The following is a 24,480-nucleotide window of genomic DNA, read 5'->3' as shown; positions in this document are numbered from 1 at the left end:
CGCCGGCCGATCTTCGCGACCCGCGCCGGCCGACCTTCGCGACCCGCGCCGGCCGACCTTCGCGACCCACCCTGGCCGACCTTCGTGACCCGTGCCAGCTGACCTTCGCGACCTGCGCCGGCCGACCTTCGCGACCTGCGCCGGCCGACCTTCGGGACCCACGCTGGCCGACTTTCGGGACTCACGCTGGCTGACCTTCGGGACTCACGCTGGCCGACCTTCGGGACCCACGCCAGCCGACCTTCGGGACCCACGCGGCCGACCTTCGGGACCCACGCTGGCCGACCTTCGGGACTCACGCTGGCTGACCTTCGGGACCCACGCTGGCCGACCTTCGCGACCTGCGCCGGCCGACCTTCGGGACCCACGCCGGCCGACCTTCGGGACCCACGCCGGCCGACCTTCGGGACCCACGCGGCCGACCTTCGGGACCCACGCTGGCCGACCTTCGGGACCCACGCCGGCCGACCTTCGGGACCCACGCCGGCCGACCTTCGGGACCCACGCGGCCGACCTTCGGGACCCACGCTGGCCGACCCTCGGGACTCACGCTGGCCGACCTTCGGGACTCACGCTGGCCGACCTTCGGGACCCACGCTGGCCGACCTTCGGGACCCACGCTGGCCGACCCTCGGGACTCACGCTGGCCGACCTTCGGGACTCACGCTGGCCGACTTTCGCGACCCGCGCGGCCGACCTTCGCGATCCAATCCGGCCGACCTTCGCGACCCACCCTGGCCGACTTTCGCGACCCGCGCCGGCCGACCTTCGCAACCCGCGCCGGCCGACCTTCGTGACCCAGGCTGGCCGACCTTCGCGACCCACCCTGGCTGACCTTCGCGACCCAATTTGGCCGACCTTCGTGACCAGCGCCGGCCGACCTTCGCGACCCACCCTGGCCGACCTTCGTGACCCAGGCTGGCCGACCTTCGCGACCCACCCTGGCTGACCTTCGCGACCCAATTTGGCCGACCTTCGTGACCAGCGCCGGCCGACCTTCGCGACCCACCCTGGCTGACCTTCGCGACCCAATCTGGCCGACCTTCGTGACCAGCGCCGGCCGACCTTCGCGACCCACCCTGGCTGACCTTCGTGACCCACGCTGGCCGACCTTCGCGACCCACCCTGGCTGACCTTCGCGACCCAATCTGGCTGACCTTCGTGACCCACGCTGGCCGACCTTCGCGACCCACCCTGGCTGACGTTCGCGACCCACCCTGGCTGACCTTCGTGACCCACGCTGGCCGACCTTCGCGACCCAATCTGGCCGACCTTCGCGATCCAATCCGGCCGATCTTCGTGACCCACGCGGCCGACCTTCGCGATCCAATCCGGCCGACCTTCGCGACCGCGCCGGCCGACCTTCGCGACCCACGCGGCCGACCTTCGGGACCCACGCTGGCCGACCTTCGCGACCCGCGCCGGCCGACCTTCGCGACCCACGCCGGCCGACCTTCGCGACCCACGCCGGCCGACCTTCGCGACCCACGCCGGCCGACCTTCGCGACCCACACCGGCCGACCTTCGTGACCCACGCCGGCCGACCTTCCCGACCCACGCCAGCCGACCTTCGGGACCCACGCTGGCCGACCTTCCCGACCCACGCCGGCCGACCTTCGTGACCCGCGCCAGCCGACCTTCGTGACCGCGCCGGCCGACCTTCGCGACCCACGCCGGCCGACCTTCGCGACCCACGCCGGCCGACCTTCCCGACCCACGCCAGCCGACCTTCGGGACCCACGCTGGCTGACCTTCGCAACCCACGCCAGCCGACCTTCCCGACCCACGCCGGCCGACCTTCGTGACCCGCGCCAGCTGACCTTCGTGACCCGCGCCGGCCGACCTTCGCGACCCACGCCGGCCGACCTTCGCGACCCACGCCGGCCGACCTTCGCGACCCGCGCCGGCTGACCTTCGCGACCCGCGCCGGCCGATCTTCGCGACCCGCGCCGGCCGACCTTCGCGACCCGCGCCGGCCGACCTTCGCGACCCACCCTGGCCGACCTTCGTGACCCGTGCCAGCTGACCTTCGCGACCTGCGCCGGCCGACCTTCGCGACCTGCGCCGGCCGACCTTCGGGACCCACGCTGGCCGACCTTCGGGACTCACGCTGGCTGACCTTCGGGACTCACGCTGGCCGACCTTCGGGACCCACGCCAGCCGACCTTCGGGACCCACGCGGCCGACCTTCGGGACCCACGCTGGCCGACCTTCGGGACTCACGCTGGCTGACCTTCGGGACCCACGCTGGCCGACCTTCGCGACCTGCGCCGGCCGACCTTCGGGACCCACGCCGGCCGACCTTCGGGACCCACGCCGGCCGACCTTCGGGACCCACGCGGCCGACCTTCGGGACCCACGCTGGCCGACCTTCGGGACCCACGCTGGCCGACCTTCGGGACCCACGCCGGCCGACCTTCGGGACCCACGCGGCCGACCTTCGGGACCCACGCTGGCCGACCCTCGGGACTCACGCTGGCCGACCTTCGGGACTCACGCTGGCCGACCTTCAGGACCCACGCTGGCCGACCTTCGGGACCCACGCTGGCCGACCCTCGGGACTCACGCTGGCCGACCTTCGGGACTCACGCTGGCCGACTTTCGCGACCCGCGCGGCCGACCTTCGCGATCCAATCCGGCCGACCTTCGCGACCCACCCTGGCCGACTTTCGCGACCCGCGCCGGCCGACCTTCGCAACCCGCGCCGGCCGACCTTCGTGACCCAGGCTGGCCGACCTTCGCGACCCACCCTGGCTGACCTTCGCGACCCAATTTGGCCGACCTTCGTGACCAGCGCCGGCCGACCTTCGCGACCCACCCTGGCTGACCTTCGCGACCCAATCTGGCCGACCTTCGTGACCAGCGCCGGCCGACCTTCGCGACCCACCCTGGCTGACCTTCGTGACCCACGCTGGCCGACCTTCGCGACCCACCCTGGCTGACCTTCGCGACCCAATCTGGCTGACCTTCGTGACCCACGCTGGCCGACCTTCGCGACCCACCCTGGCTGACGTTCGCGACCCACCCTGGCTGACCTTCGTGACCCACGCTGGCCGACCTTCGCGACCCAATCTGGCCGACCTTCGCGATCCAATCCGGCCGATCTTCGTGACCCACGCGGCCGACCTTCGCGATCCAATCCGGCCGACCTTCGCGACCGCGCCGGCCGACCTTCGCGACCCACGCGGCCGACCTTCGGGACCCACGCTGGCCGACCTTCGCGACCCGCGCCGGCCGACCTTCGCGACCCACGCCGGCCGACCTTCGCGACCCACGCCGGCCGACCTTCGCGACCCACGCCGGCCGACCTTCGCGACCCACACCGGCCGACCTTCGTGACCCACGCCGGCCGACCTTCGCGACCCACACCGGCCGACCTTCGTGACCCACGCCGGCCGACCTTCGCGACCCGCGCCGGCCGACCTTCGCGACCCACCCTGGCTGACTTTCGGGACCCACCCTGGCTGACCTTCGGGGCCCACGCGGCCGACCTTCGCGACCCACCCTGGCTGACCTTCGGGACCCACGCGGCCGACCTTCGGGACCCACGCGGCCGACCTTCGCGACCCACCCTGGCTGACCTTCAGGACCCACCCTGGCTGACCTTCGGGACCCACGCGGCCGACCTTCGCGACCCACGCTGGCCGACCTTCGGGACCGACCACTTTCTCTTACCTTGTTTGTTGCTGACCTCGATTGCTCCTTTGGTCCCATCGGCAACCCGAACTTGGAAAAAAAAGGATGCGACCATATTTTAAAAATGCGACCGCACTGCGCATGCGTACCTGGTCATCGGTGCTTATCTCTTCCTGGCTATTTTAAAGGCCTCTCGCAGCCGGCATTATGAAACGACGACTGTTGTGCGCGGATTTGTGCGATCGGGAGCACCGTGACGGACGGCTCCGCGACCCTCCCGACACTCGCCCGCGACCCACCCCTGAGTTTGACAATGCCTGGTGTATGCTATTCACATCAAAGAAATAGTGCATTATTTCAGAATACTGAGGACAACCCACATCACACAGCTGGAGATTCCTAAATAATGGCATTCCTGGATCCTCTTCCTATGTTTCCTCGTTCGGTGAATTGGACATTCTGAATTCTCCCTCTGTGTACCCGAACAGGCGCCGGAATGTGGCGACGAGGGGCTTTTCACAGTAACTTCATTGAAGCCGACTTGTGACAATTAGCTATTATTATTATTACCATTTCCCAAACGTCGCTGGGAAACTAAATAAAAGCAAAATGCTGCAGACACTGGAAAACTGAAATAAAATCAGAAAATGCTGGATTCACTCAGCGGGTCTGGCAGCGTCTGGGGAGAGGAACAGAGTTAACGTTTCGAGTCCGCGCGACTCTTCTTCAGAACTTGAAACCATTTGTGAATGAGTTTGATATTCCCCACAATTGAACAGCTTCATTCTGACTGTGACTGGGAGCAGGTTAACCTCTCAGACGAGCCCGAACTCGGCCGGTAATTCTGACGCACTCTTACCTGCCGCAGGAAGGTGATCGGTTTCTGCCCCATGGCCTGTGCATCGCCTGAGTGGCGAGCAATCACGGAGAATGGTTTCTTCACTCCCTGGCCAAGAAATTACAGCAGGAGTTATTGACGGAAGAATAGGGAAGAAGAGATTATTGCAGAAGAGATTTTTGTGCAAAATTAAAGCGCATGGGATTGGGGGAAGTGTATTGAGGTGGATAGAAAACTGGTTGGCAGAGAGGGAACAAAGAGTAGGGATTAATGGGTCCTTTTCAAATTGGCAGGCAGTAACCAGTGGGGTACCACAGGGATCGGTTCTGGGACCCCAGCTATTCACAATATATATTAATGATTTGGATGAGGGAACAAAATGGAACATCTCAAAGTTTGCAGATGATGCCAGATTAGGTGGGAGGGTGAATTGTGACGAGGATGCAGGGATCCTACAGCAAGATCTGGACAGGTTGGGCGAGTGGGCAAACCAATGGCAGATGCAGTATAATTTGGATAAGTGTGAGGTTATTCACTTTGGAAGCAAAAACAGGAAGGCAGATTGCTACCTGAATGGTTGTAAATTGGGAGAGGGGAGTGTGCAGCGGGACCTGGGTGTCCTTGTGCACCAGTCGCTGAAGGTAAGCTGCAGGTGCAGCAGGCGGTAAAGAAGGCTAATGGAATGTTGGCCTTCATTGCGAGAGGTTTCGAGTATAGAAGCAGGGATGTGTTGCTGCAGTTGTACAGAGCCTTGGTGAGGCCACACCTGGAGTATTATGGGCAGTTTTGGTCTCCTTCTCTGAGGAAGGATGTTCTTGCTCTCGAGGGAGAGCAGCGAAGGTTTACCAGACTGATTCCAGGGATGGCGGGACTGTCATATGAGGAGAGATTGACGAGGTTGGGATTGTTCTCGCTGGAGTTCAGAAGAATGAGGGGGGATCTCAGAGAGACTATAAAATTCTAACAGGACTAGACAGGGTAGATGCAGGGACAATGTTCCCAATGATGGGTGTGTCCAGAACCAGGGATCACAGTCTGAGGATTCAGGGTGAACCATTTCGGACAGAGATAAGGAGACATTTCTTCACACAAAGAGTGGTGAGCCTGTGGAATTCATTACCACAGGAAGTAGTTGATGCTGAAACATTGAATATATTCAAGAGGCGGCTGGATATCGCACTTGGGGAGAATGGGACCAAAGGCTATGGGGAGAAAGCAGGATTAGGCTATTGAGTTGGATGATCAGCCATGATGGTGATGAATGGCGGAGCAGGCTCGAAGGGCCGAATGGCCTCCTCCTGCTCCTATCTTCGATGTATCTATGTAACATGGACAGATGGATTGGCGGAGATTTCCCACATCGAATGAAACAGCAATACAGAACAGAAGGAGGCCACTTGGCCCACTCTGCCTGTCCTGGTCCTTTGAGAGAATTATCCAATCAGTCCGGCCGCCCAACCACCATTCCCCAGAAACCTACAATTTTTGTCCTTTGCAAAAAACTTTTTTTAGGGCTCCCACCCTGTGTGAGGAGGGCGGCTTTCTGACCGAACCCCCTGCAACTCCCCCCACCCCCCACCCGCCCCGCCTGCCACTCTCCCTCACACACAACTTCTGTGCCCATGAAAGGAAAATCAGTCAGTCTCCAGAAACTGCCCCTCAGATGCTGAAAGCATGTTGTGGGGGGAGGGTTTTAGTGATGGGGGCTGTTAGTGATGGGGGGGGGGCTGTTAATGACGGGGTGGGGTGTTGGTGTTGGGGGGTGTTAGTGATGGGGGAGGGGCTGTTAATGACGGGGTGGGGTGTTGGTGTTGGGGGTGTTAGTGATGGGGGGGGTGGGGCTGTTAATGACGGGGTGGGGTGTTGGTGTTGGGGGTGTTAGTGATGGGGGGGGTGGGGCTGTTAATGACGGGGTGGGGTGTTGGTGTTGGGGGGTGTTAGTGATGGGGGGGTGGGGCTGTTAATGACGGGGTGGGGTGTTGGTGTTGGGGGGTGTTAGTGATGGGGGGGTGGGGCTGTTAATGACGGGGTGGGGTGTTGGTGTTGGGGGTGTTAGTGATGGGGGGGGGGCTGTTAATGACGGGGTGGGGTGTTGGTGTTGGGGGTGTTAGTGATGGGTGGGGCTGTTAATGACGGGGTGGGGTGTTGGTGTTGGGGGTGTTAGTGATGGGTGGGGTGGGGCTGTTAATGACGGGGTGGGGTGTTGGTGTTGGGGGGTGTTAGTGATGGGGGGGTGGGGCTGTTAATGACGGGGTGGGGTGTTGGTGTTGGGGGGTGTTAGTGATGGGGGGGTGGGGCTGTTAATGACGGGGTGGGGTGTTGGTGTTGGGGGTGTTAGTGATGGGGGGGTGGGGCTGTTAATGACGGGGTGGGGTGTTGGTGTTGGGGTGTGTTAGTGATGGGGGGGGTGGGGCTGTTAATGACGGGGTGGGGTGTTGGTGTTGGGGGGTGTTAGTGATGGGGGGGGTGGGGCTGTTAATGACGGGGTGGGGTGTTGGTGTTGGGGGGTGTTAGTGATGGGGGGGTGGGGCTGTTAATGACGGGGTGGGGTGTTGGTGTTGGGGGGTGTTAGTGATGGGGGGGGTGGGGCTGTTAATGACGGGGTGGGGTGTTGGTGTTGGGGGTGTTAGTGATGGGGGGGTGGGGCTGTTAATGACGGGGTGGGGTGTTGGTGTTGGGGTGTGTTAGTGATGGGGGGGGTGGGGCTGTTAATGACGGGGTGGGGTGTTGGTGTTGGGGTGTGTTAGTGATGGGGGGGGTGGGGCTGTTAATGACGGGGTGGGGTGTTGGGGTTGGGGGGGTGTTAGTGATGGGGGGGTGGGGCTGTTAATGACGGGGTGGGGTGTTGGTGTTGGGGGGTGTTAGTGATGGGGGGGTGGGGCTGTTAATGACGGGGTGGGGTGTTGGTGTTGGGGGGTGTTAGTGATGGGGGGGTGGGGCTGTTAATGACGGGGTGGGGTGTTGGTGTTGGGGGGTGTTAGTGATGGGGGGTGGGGCTGTTAATGACGGGGTGGGGTGTTGGTGTTGGGGGGTGTTAGTGATGGGGGGGGTGGGGCTGTTAATGACGGGGTGGGGTGTTGGTGTTGGGGGGTGTTAGTGATGAAGAGGTTTTGGTATTGGGGGGCGTGGTGATGAGGTACAAAAAAAACAACAGAGAACAACACAGCACAGGAACAGGCCCTTCGGCCCTCCACGTCTGTGCTGGTCATGATACCAACCTTTGCCAAAACCCTCAGCACTTCCTTGTGCCGTAGCGCTCTATACCCGTCCTATCCCTGTGTTTGTCAAGATGCCTTTTGAACACCGTTAATGTATCTGTTTCCACAGCCTCCCCTGGCCACGCGTTCCAGGCCCTCACCACCCTCTGTGTAAAAAACCTGCCTCGCACATCTCCTCTAAACTTTGCCCACGGACCTTAAACCTATGCCCCCTGGTGACTGCCCCCTCCACCCTGGGAAAGAGCACCTGCCCATCCACTCTATCCACGCCCCTCATAATCTTGTAGACCTCTATCAGGTCACCCTTCAACCTCCGCCTCGCGAATAAAAAAGGTTCTGCACAACTGCAGCCTGACTTGTCAGTTTTTATACTCGATGCCCCGTCCAATGACGACAAGCATTGCGTCTGCTTTCTTGACGACCTTGTCCACTTGTGTTGTCACCTTCAAAGATCTGTGGACCTGCACACCCAGATCTCTCTGACTTTCTACATTCCTAAGAGTTGAGCCATTTACGGTGTATTTCCCCTCTATGTTAGACCCAGCAAAATACATTACCTCACATTTGTCCGGATTAAACTCCATTTGCCATTTCTCTGCCCAAGTCTCCAACCTATCCATGTCCTGCTGTATCCTCTGACAATCCTCACCACGATCTGCCATTCGACCAACCTTGGTGTCATCCGCAAACTTACTAAGCAAACCAGTTGAAAAGAAAAATGAAATGAAAATGGCTTATTGTCACGAGTAGGCTTCAATGAAGTTACTGTGAAAAGCCCCTAGACGCCACATTCCGGCGCCTGGTCGGGGAGGCAGTTACATTTCCTCCAAATCGTTTATGTACAAACAACAGACGCCCCAGCGCCGATCCCTGTGGAACACCACTAGTCACAACTTTCCATTCGGAAAAACACCCTTCCACTGCTTTGCCTTCTGTGACCGAGCCTGTTCTGTATCCATCTTACCACCTCATCTCTGATCCCGTGTTGGTGATGGGGGTGTTGGTGATGGGGGTGTTGGTGATGGGGGTGTTGGTGATGGGGATGTTGGTGATGGGGGTGTTGGTGATGGGGGTGTTGGTGATGGGGGTGTTGGTGATGGGGGTGTTGGTGATGGGGATGTTGGTGTTGGGGGTGTTGGTGATGGGGGTGTTGGTGATGGGGGTGCTGGTGATGGGGGTGTTGGTGATGGGGGTGTTGGTGATGGGGGTGTTGGTGATGGGGGTGTTGGTGTTGGGGGTGTTGGTGATGGGGGTGTTGGTGATGGGGGTGTTGGTGATGGGGGTGTTGGTGATGGGTGTGATGGTGATGGGGGTGTTGGTGATGGGGGTGTTGGTGATGGGGGTGTTGGTGATGGGGGTGTTGGTGATGGGGATGTTGGTGATGGGGGTGTTGGTGATGGGGGTGTTGGTGATGGGGGTGTTGGTGATGGGGATGTTGGTGTTGGGGGTGTTGGTGATGGGGGTGTTGGTGATGGGGGTGCTGGTGATGGGGGTGTTGGTGATGGGGGTGTTGGTGATGGGGATGTTGGTGATGGGGGTGTTGGTGATGGGGATGTTGGTGATGGGGGTGTTGGTGATGGGGGTGTTGGTGATGGGGGTGTTGGTGATGGGGATGTTGGTGTTGGGGGTGTTGGTGATGGGGGTGTTGGTGATGGGGGTGTTGGTGATGGGTGTGTTGGTGATGGGGGTGTTGGTGTTGGGGGTGTTGGTGATGGGGGTGTTGGTGATGGGAGTGTTGGTGATGGGTGTGTTGGTGATGGGGATGTTGGTGATGGGGGTGTTGGTGATGGGGGTGTTGGTGATGGGGATGTTGGTGATGGGGGTGTTGGTGATGGGGATGTTGGTGATGGGGGTGTTGGTGATGGAGGTGTTGGTGATGGGTGTGTTGGTGATGGGGGTGTTGGTGTTGGGGGTGTTGGTGATGGGGATGTTGGTGATGGGGGTGTTGGTGATGGGGGTGTTGGTGTTGGGGGTGTTGGTGATGGGGATGTTGGTAATGGGGATGTTGGTGATGGGGGTGTTGGTGATGGGGGTGTTGGTGATGGGGGTGTTGGTGATGGGGGTGTTGCTGATGGGGGTGTTGCTGATGGGGGTGTTGGTGATGGGGGTGTTGGTGATGGGGGTGTTGGTGATGGGGGTGTTGGTGATGGGGGTGTTGGTGATGGGGATGTTGGTGATGGGGGTGTTGGTGATGGGGGTGTTGGTGATGGGGATGTTGGTGATGGGGGTGTTGGTGATGGGGATGTTGGTGATGGGGGTGTTGGTGATGGGGGTGTTGGTGATGGGGGTGTTGGTGATGGGGATGTTGGTGATGGGGGTGTTGGTGATGGGGGTGTTGGTGATGGGGGTGTTGGTGTTCGGGATGTTGGTGATGGGGGTGTTGGTGATGGGGGTGTTGGTGATGGGGGTGTTGGTGATGGGGGTGTTGGTGTTGGGGATGTTGGTGATGGGGGTGTTGGTGATGGGGGTGTTGGTGATGGGGGTGTTGGTGATGGGGGTGTTGGTGATGGGGGTGTTGGTGTTGGGGATGTTGGTGATGGGGGTGTTGGTGATGGGGGTGTTGGTGATGGGGGTGTTGGTGATGGGGGTGTTGGTGTTGGGGATGTTGGTGATGGGGGTGTTGGTGATGGGGGTGTTGGTGATGGGGGTGTTGGTGATGGCGGTGTTGGTGATGGGGGTGTAGGTGATGGGGGTGTTGGTGATGGGGATGTTGGTGATGGGGGTGTTGGTGTTGGGGATGTTGGTGATGGGGGTGTTGGTGATGGGGATGTTGGTGATGGGGGTGTTGGTGATGGGGATGTTGGTGATGGGGGTGTTGGTGATGGGGGTGTTGGTGATGGGGATGTTGGTGATGGGGATGTTGGTGATGGGGATGTTGGTGATGGGGATGATGGTGATGGGGGTGTTGGTGATGGGGATGTTGGTGATGGGGGTGTTGGTGATGGGGGTGTTGGTGATGGAGGTGTTGGTGATGGGGGTGTTGGTGATGGGGGTGTTGGTGATGGGGATGTTGGTGTTGGGGGTGTTGGTGTTGGGGGTGTTGGTGATGGGGGTGTTGGTGATGGGGGTGTTGGTGATGGGGGTGTTGGTGATGGGGGTGTTGGTGATGGGGTGTTGGTGATGGGGGTGTTGGTGATGGGGGTGTTGGTGATGGGGGTGTTGGTGATGGGAGTGTTGGTGATGGGGGTGTTAGTGATGGGGATGTTGGTGTTGGGGGTGTTGGTGATGGGGATGTTGGTGATGGGGGTGTTGGTGATGGGGGTGTTGGTGATGGGGGTGTTGGTGTTGGGGGTGTTGGTGATGGGGGTGTTGGTGATGGGGGTGTTGGTGATGGGGATGATGGTGATGGGTGTGTTGGTGATGGGGGTGTTAGTGTTGGGGGTGTTGTTGATGGGGGTGTTGGTGATGGGGGTGTTGGTGATGGGGATGTTGGTGATGGGGATGTTGGTGATGGGGGTGTTGGTGATGGGGATGTTGGTGATGGGGGTGTTGGTGATGGGGGTGTTGGTGATGGGGGTGTTGGTGTTGGGGATGTTGGTGATGGGGATGTTGGTGTTGGGGGTGTTGGTGATGGGGGTGTTGGTGATGGGGATGTTGGTGATGGGGGTGTTGGTGATGGGGATGTTGGAGATGGGGATGTTGGTGATGGGGGTTTTGGTGATGGGGGTGTTGGTGATGGGGGTGTTGGTGATGGGGGTGTTGGTGATGGGGGTGTTGGTGATGAGGGTGTTGGTGATGGGGGTGTTGGTGATGGGGGTGTTGGTGATGAGGGTGTTGGTGATGGGGGTGTTGGTGATGGGGTTGTTGGTGATGGGGATGTTGGTGTTGGGGGTGTTGGTGATGGGGGTGTTGGTGATGGGGATGTTGGTGATGGGGGTGTTGGTGATGGGGATGTTGGTGATGGGCATGTTGGTGATGGGGGTGTTGGTGATGGGGGTGTTGGTGTTGGGGGTGTTGGTGATGGGTGTGTTGGTGATGGGGGTGTTGGTGATGGGGATGTTGGTGATGGGGGTGTTGGTGATGGGGGTGTTGGTGATGGGGGTGTTGGTGATGAGGGTGTTGGTGATGGGGATGTTGGTGATGGGGGTGTTGGTGATGGGGGTGTTGGTGTTGGGGGTGTTGGTGATGGGTGTGTTGGTGATGGGGGTGTTGGTGATGGGAATGTTGGTGATGGGTATGTTGGTGATGGGGGTGTTGGTGATGGGGATGTTGGTGATGGGGGTGTTGGTGATGGGGGTGTTGGTGATGGGGGTGTTGGTGATGAGGGTGTTGGTGATGGGGGTGTTGGTGATGGGTGTGTTGGTGATGGGGGTGTTGGTGATGGGTGTGTTGGTGATGGGTGTGTTGGTGATGGGGGTGTTGGTGATGAGGGTGTTGGTGTTGGGGGTGTTGGTGATGGGGGTGTTGGTGATGGGGGTGTTGGTGATGGGGATGTTGGTGATGGGTGTGTTGGTGATGGGGGTGTTGGTGATGGGGGATGTTGGTGATGGGGGTGTTGGTGATGGGGGTGATGGTGATGGGGGTGTTGGTGATGGGGGTGTTGGTGATGGGGGTGTTGGTGATGGGGATGTTGGTGATGGGGGTGTTGGTGATGGGGGTGTTGGTGATGGGGGTGTTGGTGATGGGGGTGTTGGTGATGGGGGTGTTGGTGATGGGGGTGTTGTTGTTGGGGGTGTTGGTGATGGGGGTGTTGGTGATGGGGGTGTTGGTGATGGGGGTGTTGGTGATGGGGATGTTGGTGATGGGGATGTTGGTGTTGCGGATGTTGGTGATGGGGGTGTTGGTGATGGGGATGTTGGTGATGGGGATGTTGGTGATGGGGGTGTTGGTGATGAGGGTGTTGGTGATGGGGGTGTTGGTGTTGGGGGTGTTGGTGATGGGGGTGTTGGTGTTGGGGGTGTTGGTGATGGGGGTGTTGGTGATGGGGGTGTTGGTGATGGGGATATTGGTGATGGGGATGTTGGTGATGGGGGTGTTGGTGATGGGGGTGTTGGTGATGGGGGTGTTGGTGTTGGGGGTGTTGGTGATGGGGGTGTTGGTGATGGGGGTGATGGTGATGGGTGTGTTGGTGATGGGGGTGTTGGTGATGGGGGTGTTGGTGATGGGGGTGTTGGTGATGGGGGTGTTGGTGTTGGGGATGTTGGTGATGGGGGTGTTGGTGATGGGGGTGTTGGTGATGGGGGTGTTGGTGATGAGGGTGTTGGTGATGGGGGTGTTGGTGATGGGGGTGTTGGTGTTGGGGGTGTTGGTGATGGGGGTGTTGGAGTTGGGGGTGTTGGTGTTGGGGATGTTGGTGATGGGGGATGTTGGTGATGGGTGTGTTGGTGATGGGGGTGTTGGTGATGGGGGTGTTGGTGATGGGGGTGTTGGTGATGGGGGTGTTGGTGATGAGGGTGTTGGTGATGGGGGTGTTGGTGATGGGGGTTGTTGGTGATGGGGTTGTTGGTGATGGGGGATGTTGGTGAAGGGGTTGTTGGTGATGGGGGTGTTGGTGTTGGGGGTGTTGGTGATGGGGGTGTTGGTGATGGGGGTGTTGGTGATGGGGGTGTTGGTGATGGGGGTGTTGGTGTTGGGGATGTTCGTGATGGGGGTGTTGGTGATGGGGGTCTTGGTGATGGGGGTGTTGGTGTTGGTGATGGGGGTGTTGGTGATGGGGGATGTTGGTGATGGGGGTGTTGGTGTTGGTGATGGGGGTGTTGGTGATGGGGGTGTTGGTGATGGGGGTGTTGGTGATGGGGATGTTGGTGATGGAGGTGTTGGTGATGGGGGTGTTGGTGATGGGGATGTTGGTGATGGGGGTGTTGGTGATGGGGGATGTTGGTGATGGGGGATGTTGGTGATGGGGGTGTTGGTGATGGGGATGTTGGTGATGGGGGCGTTGGTGATGGGGGATGTTGGTGTTGGGGATGTTGGTGAAGGGGGTGTTGGTGATGGGGGTGTTGGTGATGGGGGTCTTGGTGATGGGGGTGTTGGTGTTGGTGATGGGGGTGTTGGTGATGGGGGATGTTGGTGATGGGGGTGTTGGTGTTGGTGATGGGGGTGTTGGTGATGAGGGATGTTGGTGATGGGGGCGTTGGTGATGGGGATGTTGGTGATGGGGGTGTTGGTGATGGGGGTGTTGGTGATGGGGGTGTTGGTGTTGGGGATGTTGGTGATGGGGGTGTTGGTGATGGGTGTGTTGGTGATGGGGGTGTTGGTGATGAGGGTGTTGGTGATGGGGGTGTTGGTGTTGGTGATGGGGATATTGGTGATGGGGATGTTGGTGATGGGGGTGTTGGTGATGGCGGTGTTGGTGATGGGTGTGTTGGTGATGGGGGTGTTTGTGTTGGGGGTGTTGGTGTTGGGGATGTTGGTGATGGGGGATGTTGGTGATGGGGGTGTTGGTGATGGGGGTGTTGGTGTTGGGGGTGTTGGTGATGGGGGTGTTGGTGATGGGGGTGATGGTGATGGGGGTGTTGGTGATGGGGGTGTTGGTGATGGGGGTGTTGGTGATGGGGGTGTTGGTGATGGGGATGTTGGTGATGGGGGTGTTGGTGATGGGGGTGTTGGTGATGGGGGTGTTGGTGATGGGGGTGTTGGTGATGGGGGTGTTGGTGATGGGGGTGTTGGTGATGGGGATGTTGGTGATGGGAGTGTTGGTGATGGGGTTGTTGGTGATGGGGGTGTTGGTGATGGGGGTGTTGGTGATGGGGGTGTTGGTGATGGGGGTGTTGGTGTTGGGGATGTTGGTGATGGGGGTGTTGGTGATGGGTATGTTGGTGATGGGGGTGTTGGTGTTGGTGATGGGGATATTGGTGATGGGGATGTTGGTGATGGGGGTGTTGGTGATGGCGGTGTTGGTGATGGGTGTGTTGGTGATGGGGGTGTTGGTGTTGGGGGTGTTGGTGTTGGGGATGTCGTGATGGGGGTGTTGGTGATGAGGGTGTTGGTGATGGGGGTGTTGGTGATGGGGATGTTGGTGATGGGGGTGTTGGTGATGGGTGTGTTGGTGTTGGGAGTGTTGGTGATGAGGGTGTTGGTGATGGGGGTGTTGGTGTTGGGGGTGTTGGTGTTGGGGGTGTTGGTGATGGGGGTGTTGGTGATGGGTGTGTTGGTGTTGGGGGTGTTGGTGATGGGGGTGTTGTTGATGGGGATGTTGGTGATGGGGGTGTTGGTGTTGGGGGTGTTGGTGATGAGGGTGTTGGTGATGGGGGTGTTGGTGTTGGGGGTGTTGGTGTTGGGGGTGTTGGTGATGGGGGTGTTGGTGATGGGTGTGTTGGTGTTGGGAGTGTTGGTGATGGGGGTGTTGGTGATGGGGGTGTTGGTGTTGGGGGTGTTGGTGATGGGAGTGTTGGTGATGAGGGTGTTGGTGATGGGGGTGTTGGTGTTGGGGGTGTTGGTGTTGGGGGTGTTGGTGATGGGGGTGTTGGTGATGGGTGTGTTGGTGTTGGGGGTGTTGGTGATGGGGGTGTTGGTGTTGGGGGTGTTGGTGTTGGGGGTGTTGGTGATGGGGGTGTTGGTGATGGGTGTGTTGGTGTTGGGGGTGTTGGTGATGGGGGTGTTGGTGATGGGGGTGTTGGTGTTGGGGGTGTTGGTGATGGGGGTGTTGGTGATGGGGGTGTTGGTGATGGGGGTGTTGGTGATGGGGATGTTGGTGATGGGGGTGTTGGTGATGGGGATGTTGGTGATGGGGGTGTTGGTGATGGGGATGTTGGTGATGGGGGTGTTGGTGATGGGGATGTTGGTGATGGGGGTGTTGGTGATGAGGGTGTTGGTGATGGGTGTGTTGGTGATGGGGGTGTTGGTGATGGGGGTGTTGGTGTTGGGGATGTTGGTGATGGGGGTGTTGGTGATGAGGGTGTTGGTGATGGGGATGTTGGTGATGGGGGTGTTGGTGATGGGGGTGTTGGTGATGGGGGTGTTGGTGATGGGGATGTTGGTGATGGGGGTGTTGGTGATGGGGGTGTTGGTGATGGGGATGTTGGTGATGGGGGTGTTGGTGATGGGGGTGTTGGTGATGGGGATGTTGGTGTTGGGGATGTTGGTGATGGGGGTGTTGGTAATGGGGGTGTTGGTGATGGGGGTGTTGGTGATGAGGGTGTTGGTGTTGGGGATGTTGGTGATGGGGGTGTTGGTGATGGGGGTGTTGGTGTTGGGGATGTTGGTGATGGGGATGTTGGTGATGGGGGTATTGGTGATGGGGGTGTTGGTGATGAGGGTGTTGGTGATGGGGGTGTTGGTGATGGGGGTGTTGGTGATGAGGGTGTTGGTGATGGGGGTGTTGGTGATGAGGGTGTTGGTGATGGGGGTGTTGGTGATGGGGGTGTTGGTGATGGGGATGTTGGTGTTGGGGATGTTGGTGATGGGGGTGTTGGTGATGGGGGTGTTGGTGTTGGGGATGTTGGTGATGGGGATGTTGGTGATGGGGGTGTTGGTGATGGGGGTGTTGGTGATGATGGTGTTGGTGATGGGGGTGTTGGTGATGAGGGTGTTGGTGATGGGGGTGTTGGTGATGGGGATGTTGGTGATGGGGGTGTTGGTGATGGGGATGTTGGTGATGGGGGTGTTGGTGATGGGGGTGTTGGTGATGGGGGTGTTGGTGATGAGGGTGTTGGTGATGGGGGTGTTGGTGATGGGCGTGTTGGTGATGGGTGTGTTGGTGATGGGGGTGTTGCTGATGGGGATGTTGGTGATGGGGGTGTTGATGATGAGGGTGTTGGTGATGGGGGTGTTGGTGATGGGTGTGTTGGTGATGGGGGTGTTGGTGATGAGGGTGTTGGTGATGGGGGTGTTGGTGATGGGGGTGTTGGTGATGGGGATGTTGGTGATGGGGGTGTTGGTGATGGGGGTGTTGGTGATGGGGGTGTTGGTGATGGGGGTGTTGGTGATGGGGGTGTTAGTGATGGGGATGTTGGTGATGGGGGTGTTGGTGATGGGGGTGTTGGTGATGGGTGTGTTGGTGATGGGGGTGTTGGTGATGGGGGTGTTGGTGATGGGGATGTTGGTGATGGGGGTGTTGGTGATGGGGGTGTTGGTGATGGGGGTGTTGGTGATGGGTGTGTTGGTGTTGGGGGTGTTGTTGATGGGGGTGTTTGTGATGGGGGTGTTGGTGATGGGGGTGTTGGTGATGGGGATGTTGGTGATGGGGGTGTTGGTGATGGGGGTGTTGGTGATGGGGGTGTTGGTGATGGGGGTGTTGGTGATGGGGGTGTTGGTGATGGGGATGTTGGTGATGGGGGTGTTGGTGCTGGGGGTGTTGGTGATGGGGGTGTTGGTGATGGGTGTGTTGGTGTTGGGGGTGTTGGTGATGGGGGTGTTGGTGATGGGGATGTTGGTGTTGGGGGTGTTGGTGATGGGGGTGTAGGTGATGAGGGTGTTGGTGATGGGGATGTTGGTGATGAGGGTGTTGGTGATGGGGATATTGGTGATGGGGGTGCTGGTGATGGGGGTGTTGGTGATGGGGGTGTTGGTGATGAAGGTGTTGGTGATGGGGATGTTGGTGATGAGGGTTTTGGTGATGGGGGTGTTGGTGATGAGGGTGTTGGTGTTGGTGATGGGGGTGTTGGTGATGGGTGTGTTGGTGATGGGGGTGTTGGTGATGGGGGTGTTGGTGATGGGGGTGTTGGTGATGGGGGTGTTGGTGTTCGGGATGTTGGTGATGAGGGTGTTGGTGATGAGGGTGTTGGTGATGGGTGTGTTGGTGATGGGGATGTTGGTGATGGGGGTGTTGGTGATGGGGGTGTTGGTGATGGGGGTGTTGGTGTTGGGGATGTTGGTGATGGGGGTGTTGGTGATGGGGGTGTTGGTGATGGGGGTGTTGGTGATGAGGGTGTTGGTGATGGGGGTGTTGGTGATGGGGGTGTTGGTGTTGGGGGTGTTGTTATTGGGGGTGTTGGTGATGGGGGTGTTGGTGTTGGTGATGGGGGTGTTGGTGATGGGGATGTTGGTGATGGGGGTGTTGGTGATGAGGGTGTTGGTGATGGGGATGTTGGTGATGGGGGTGTTGGTGATGGGGGTGTTGGTGATGGGGGTGTTGGTGATGGGGGTGTTGGTGATGGGGGTGTTGGTGATGGGTGTGTTGGTGATGTGGGTGTTGGTGATGGGGATGTTGGTGATGGGGATGTTGGTGATGGGGGTGTTGGTGATGGGGGTGTTGGTGATGGGGGTGTTGGTGATGGGGGTGTTGGTGATGGGGGTGTTGCTGATGGGTGTGTTGGTGTTGGGGATGTTGGTGATGGGGATGTTGGTGATGGGGGTGTTGGTGATGGGGGTGTTGGTGATGGGGGTGTTGGTGATGGATGTGTTGGTGATGGGTGTGTTGGTGATGGGGGTGTTGGTGATGGGGGTGTTGGTGATGGGGGTGTTGGTGATGGGGGTGTTGGTGATGAGGGTTTTGGTGATGGGGGTGTTGGTGATGGGGATGTTGGTGATGGGGGTGTTGGTGATGGGGATGTTGGTGATGGGGATGTTGGTGATGGGGGTGTTGGTGTTGGGGGTGTTGGTGATGGGGATGTTGGTGATGGGTGTGTTGGTGATGAGGGTGTTGGTGATGGGGGTGTTGGTGATGAGGGTGTTGGTTATGGGGGTGTTGGTGATGAGGGTGTTGGTGATGGGGATGTTGGTGATGGGTGTGTTGGTGATGGGGGTGTTGGTGATGAGGATGTTGGTGATGAGGGTGTTGGTGATGGGGATGTTGGTGATGGGGGTGTTTGTGATGGGGATGTTGGTGATGGGGGTGTTGGTGATGGGGATGTTGGTGATGGGTGTGTTGGTGATGAGGGTGTTGGTGATGGGGATGTTGGTGATGGGTGTGTTGGTGATGGGGGTGTTGGTGATGAGGGTGTTGGTGTTGGGGGTGTTGGTGATGGGGATGTTGGTGATGGGTGTGTTGGTGATGAGGGTGTTGGTGATGGGGGTGTTGGTGTTGGGGGTGTTGGTGATGGGTGTGTTGGTGATGGGGGTCTTGGTGATGGGGGTGTTGGTGATGGGGGTGTTGGTGATGGGGGTGTTGGTGATGGGGGTGTTGGTGTTGGGGGTGTTGGTGTTGGGGGTGTTGGTGATGGGGGTGTTGGTGTTGGGGATGTTGGTGATGGGGGTGTTGGTGATGAGGGTGTTGGTGATGGGGGTGTTGGTGATGGGGGTGTTGGTGATGGGGGTGTTGGTGATGGGGGTGTTGGTGATGAGGGTGTTGGTGATGAGGGTGTTGGTGATGGGGGTGTTGGTGATGGGGGTGTTGGTGATGGGGATGTAGGTGATGAGGGTGTTGATGATTGGGGTGTTGGTGATGAGGGTGTTGGTGATGGGGATGTTGGTGATGGGGATGTTGGTGATGGGGGTGTTGGTGTTGGGGATGTTGGTGATGGGGGTGTTGGTGATGGGGATGTTGGTGATGGGTGTGTTGGTGATGGGGGTGTTGGTGATGGGGGTGTTGGTGATGGGGATGTTGGTGATGGGGAAGTTGGTGTTGGGGATGTTGGTGATGGGGATGTTGGTGATGGGGGTGTTGGTGTTGGGGATGTTGGTGATGGGGATGTTGGTGATGGGGGTGTTGGTGATGGGGGTGTTGGTGATGGGGGTGTTGGTGATGCGGATGTTGGTGTTGGGGATGTAGGTGTTGGGGGTGTTGGTGATGGGGTTGTTGGTGATGGGGGTGTTGGTGATGGGGGTGTTGGTGATGGGGGTGTTGGTGAAGGGGGTGTTGGTGATGGGGTTGTTGGTGATGGGGGTGTTGGTGATGGGGGTCTTGGTGATGGGGGTGTTGGTGTTGGTGATGGGGGTGTTGGTGATGGGGATGTTGGTGTTGGGGATGTTGGTGATGGGGGTGTTGGTAATGGGTGTGTTGGTGATGTGGGTGTTGGTGATGGGGATGTTGGTGATGGGGGTGTTGGTGATGGGGGTGTTGGTGATGGGGATATTGGTGATGGGGATGTTGGTGATGAGGGTGTTGGTGATGGGGGTGTTGGTGTTGGGGGTGTTGGTGATGAGGGTGTTGTTGATGAAGGTGTTGGTGATGGGGGAGTTGGTGATGGGGGTGTTGGTGATGGGGGTGTTGGTGTTGGGGGTGTTGGTGATGAAGGTGTTGGTGATGAGGGTGTTGGTGATGGGGGTGTTGGTGTTGGTGATGGGGGTGTTGGTGTTGGTGATGGGGGTGTTGGTGATGGGGATGTTGGTGATGGGGATGTTGGTGATGGGGGTGTTGGTGATGGGGGTGTTGGTGATGGGGATGTTGGTGATGGGGATGTTGGTGATGGGGGTGTTGGTGATGGGGATGTTGGTGATGGGGGTGTTGGTGATGGGGGTGTTGGTGATGGGTGTATTGGTGATGGGGGTGTTGGTGATGGGGATGTTGGTGATGGGGATGTTGGTGATGGGGATGTTGGTGTTGGGGGTGTTGGTGATGGGGGAGTTGGTGATGAGGGTGTTGGTGATGAGGGTGTTGGTGATGGGGGCGTTGGTGTTGGTGATGGGGGTGTTGGTGTTGGTGATGGGGGTGTTGGTGATGGGGGTGTTGGTGATGGGGGTGTTGGTGATGGGGGTGTTGGTGATGGGGATGTTGGTGATGGGGGTGTTGGTGATGGGGGTGTTGATGATGGGGGTGTTGGTGATGAGGGTGTTGGTGATGGGGGTGTTGGTGATGGGGATATTGGTGATGGGGGTGTTGGTGATGGGGGTGTTGGTGATGGGGATGTTGGTGATGGGGGTGTTGGTGATGGGGGTGTTGGTGATGAGGGTGTTGGTGATGGGGGTGTTGGTGATGGGGATGTTGGTGATGGGGGTGTTGGTGATGGGGGTGTTGGTGTTGGGGATGTTGGTGATTTGGGTGTTGGTGATGGGGATGTTGGTGATGGGTGTGTTGGTGATGGGGGTGTTGGTGATGGGGGTGTTGGTGATGGGGGTGTTGGTGTTGGTGATTGGGATATTGGTGATGGGGATGTTGGTGATGGGGATGTTGGTGATGGGTGTGTTGGTGATGGGGGTGTTGGTGATGGGTGTGTTGGTGATGGGGGTGTTGGTGATGGGGGTGTTGGTGATGGGGGTGTTGGTGATGGGTGTGTTGGTGATGGGGGTGTTGGTGATGGGGGTGTTGGTGATGGGTGTGTTGGTGATGGGGGTGTTGGTGTTGGTGATGGGGGTGTTGGTGATGGGGGTGTTGGTGATGGGGGTGTTGGTGATGGGTGTGTTGGTGATGGGGGTGTTGGTGATGGGGGTGTTGGTGATGGGTGTGTTGGTGATGGGGGTGTTGGTGTTGGTGATGGGGGTGTTGGTGATGGGGGTGTTGGTGTTCGGGATGTTGGTGATGAGGGTGTTGGTGATGGGGTGTTGGTGATGGGTGTGTTGATGATGGGGATGTTGGTGATGGGGGTATTGGTGATGGGGGTGTTGGTGATGGGGGTGTTGGTGATGGGGGTGTTGGTGATGGGGGTGATGGTGATGGGGATGTTGGTGTTGGGGGTGTTGGTGATGGGGGTGTTGGTGATGGGGGTGTGGGTGATGGGGGTGTTCGTGATGGGGATGTTGGTGATGGGGGTGTTGGTGATGGGGGTGTTGGTGATGGGGATGTTGGTGATGGGGGTGTTGGTGATGGGGATGTTGGTGATGGGGGTGTTGGTGATGGGGGTGTTGGTGATGGGGATGTTGGTGATGGGGGTGTTGGTGTTGGGGATGTTGGTGATGGGGGTGTTGGTGATGGGGGTGTTGGTGATGGGGGTGTTGGTGATGGGGGTGTTGGTGATGGGGATGTTGGTGATGGGGGTGTTGGTGATGGGGATGTAGGTGATGGGGGTGTTGGTGATGGGGATGTAGGTGATGGGGGTGTTGGTGATGGGGATGTTGGTGATGGGGATGTTGGTGATGGGGATGTTGGTGATGGGGATGTTGGTAATGGGGGTGTTGGTGATGGGGATGTTGGTGATGGGGGTGTTGGTGATGGGGGTGTTGGTGATGGGTGTGTTGGTGATGGGGGTGTTGGTGATGGGGATGTTGGTGATGGGGATGTTGGTGATGGGGATGTTGGTGTTGGGGGTGTTGGTGATGGGGGAGTTGGTGATGAGGGTGTTGGTGATGAGGGTGTTGGTGATGGGGGCGTTGGTGTTGGTGATGGGGGTGTTGGTGTTGGTGATGGGGGTGTTGGTGATGGGGGTGTTGGTGATGGGGGTGTTGGTGATGGGGGTGTTGGTGATGGGGATGTTGGTGATGGGGGTGTTGGTGATGGGGGTGTTGATGATGGGGGTGTTGGTGATGAGGGTGTTGGTGATGGGGGTGTTGGTGATGGGGATATTGGTGATGGGGGTGTTGGTGATGGGGGTGTTGGTGATGGGGATGTTGGTGATGGGGGTGTTGGTGATGGGGGTGTTGGTGATGAGGGTGTTGGTGATGGGGGTGTTGGTGATGGGGATGTTGGTGATGGGGGTGTTGGTGATGGGGGTGTTGGTGTTGGGGATGTTGGTGATTTGGGTGTTGGTGATGGGGATGTTGGTGATGGGTGTGTTGGTGATGGGGGTGTTGGTGATGGGGGTGTTGGTGATGGGGGTGTTGGTGTTGGTGATTGGGATATTGGTGATGGGGATGTTGGTGATGGGGATGTTGGTGATGGGTGTGTTGGTGATGGGGGTGTTGGTGATGGGTGTGTTGGTGATGGGGGTGTTGGTGATGGGGGTGTTGGTGATGGGGGTGTTGGTGATGGGTGTGTTGGTGATGGGGGTGTTGGTGATGGGGGTGTTGGTGATGGGTGTGTTGGTGATGGGGGTGTTGGTGTTGGTGATGGGGGTGTTGGTGATGGGGGTGTTGGTGATGGGGGTGTTGGTGATGGGTGTGTTGGTGATGGGGGTGTTGGTGATGGGGGTGTTGGTGATGGGTGTGTTGGTGATGGGGGTGTTGGTGTTGGTGATGGGGGTGTTGGTGATGGGGGTGTTGGTGTTCGGGATGTTGGTGATGAGGGTGTTGGTGATGGGGTGTTGGTGATGGGTGTGTTGATGATGGGGATGTTGGTGATGGGGTTGTTGGTGATGGGGGTGTTGGTGATGGGGGTGTTGGTGATGGGGGTGTTGGTGATGGGGGTGATGGTGATGGGGATGTTGGTGTTGGGGGTGTTGGTGATGGGGGTGTTGGTGATGGGGGTGTGGGTGATGGGGGTGTTCGTGATGGGGATGTTGGTGATGGGGGTGTTGGTGATGGGGGTGTTGGTGATGGGGATGTTGGTGATGGGGGTGTTGGTGATGGGGATGTTGGTGATGGGGGTGTTGGTGATGGGGGTGTTGGTGATGGGGATGTTGGTGATGGGGGTGTTGGTGTTGGGGATGTTGGTGATGGGGGTGTTGGTGATGGGGGTGTTGGTGATGGGGGTGTTGGTGATGGGGATGTTGGTGATGGGGGTGTTGGTGATGGGGATGTAGGTGATGGGGGTGTTGGTGATGGGGATGTAGGTGATGGGGGTGTTGGTGATGGGGATGTTGGTGATGGGGATGTTGGTGATGGGGATGTTGGTGATGGGGGTGTTGGTGATGGGGATGTTGGTGATGGGGATGTTGGTGATGGGGATGTAGGTGATGGGGGTGTTGGTGATGGGGATGTTGGTGATGGGGATGTTGGTGATGGGGATGTTGGTGATGGGGATGTTGGTGATGGGGGTGTTGGTGATGGGGGATGTTGGTGATGGGGGTGTTGGTGATGGGGATGTTGGTGATGGGGATGTTGGTGATGGGGGTGTTGGTGATGGGGGTGTTGGTGATGGGGGTGTTGGTGATGGGGGTGTTGGTGTTGGGGGTGTTGGTGATGGGGATATTGGTGATGGGGATGTTGGTGATGGGGGTGTTGGTGATGGGGGTGTTGGTGATGGGGGTGTTGGTGATGGGGATGTTGGTGATGGGGGTGTTGGTGATGGGGGTGTTGGTGTTGGGGGTGTTGGTGATGGGGATATTGGTGATGGGGGTGTTGGTGATGGGGTTGTTGGTGATGGGAGTGTTGGTGATGGGGGTGTTCTTTTTGGGGATGCTGGTGATGGGGATGTTGGTGATGGGGGTGTTGGTGATGGGTGTGTTGGTGATGTGGGTGTTGGTGATGGGGATGTTGGTGATGGGGATGTTGGTGATGGGGGTGTTGGTGATGGGGGTGTTGGTGATGGGGGTGTTGGTGATGGGGGTGTTGGTGATGAGGGTGTTGGTGATGGGGGATGTTGGTGATGGGGATGTTGGTGATGGGGGTGTTGGTGATGGGGATGTTGGTGATGGGGGTGTTGGTGATGAGGGTGTTGGTGATGGGGGTGTTGGTGATGGGGGTGTTGGTGATGGGGGTGTTGGTGATGGGGGTGTTGGTGATGGGGTGTTGGTGATGTGGGTGTTGGTGATGGGGATGTTGGTGATGGGGATGTTGGTGATGGGGGTGTTGGTGATGGGGGTGTTGGTGATGGGGGTGTTGGTGATGGGGGTGTTGGTGATGGGTGTGTTGGTGATGTGGGTGTTGGTGATGGGGATGTTGGTGATGGGGATGTTGGTGATGGGGGTGTTGGTGATGGGGGTGTTGGTGATGGGGGTGTTGGTGATGGGGGTGTTGGTGATGGGGGTGTTGGTGATGGGGGTGTTGGTGTTGGGGATGTTGGTGATGGGGATGTTGGTGTTGGGGATGTTGGTGATGGGGATGTTGGTGATGGGGGTGTTGGTGATGGGGGTGTTGGTGATGGGGATGTTGGTGATGGGGGTGTTGGTGATGAGGGTGTTGGTGATGGGGGTGTTGCTGATGGGGGTGTTGGTGATGGGGGTGTTGGTGATGGGGGTGTTGGTGATGGGGGTGTTGGTGATGGGGGTGTTGGTGATG

The 24,480-nt window shown here is 58.6% G+C and overlaps 1 protein-coding gene across 4 annotated transcripts in view; it reads right to left on the bottom strand.

Moving 5' to 3' along the window:
• LOC140424666 (alanine aminotransferase 2-like) overlaps positions 1–24,480 on the bottom strand; it is a 245,465-nt gene that overhangs the window by 210,499 nt on the left and 10,486 nt on the right. The window contains exons 2-3 of one of the 4 annotated variants that reach the window (XM_072507921.1): positions 8,250–8,385; positions 4,496–4,582 (exon numbers count right to left, since the gene is read on the bottom strand). The exons of 1 other annotated variant lie outside the window; for it this stretch is intronic. In XM_072507921.1, the coding sequence (XP_072364022.1) occupies positions 4,496–4,582; positions 8,250–8,385 (223 nt within the window). The remainder of the gene's footprint in view (positions 1–4,495; positions 4,583–8,249; positions 8,386–24,480) is intronic. 2 more of the 4 variants (XM_072507923.1, XM_072507922.1) reach the window with 2 other exon arrangements.

The sequence above is a fragment of the Scyliorhinus torazame genome, chromosome 6, assembly GCF_047496885.1.
Source record: "Scyliorhinus torazame isolate Kashiwa2021f chromosome 6, sScyTor2.1, whole genome shotgun sequence".
NCBI lineage: Eukaryota > Metazoa > Chordata > Chondrichthyes > Carcharhiniformes > Scyliorhinidae > Scyliorhinus > Scyliorhinus torazame.
This window is presented reverse-complemented; position numbering and strand designations above follow the sequence as displayed.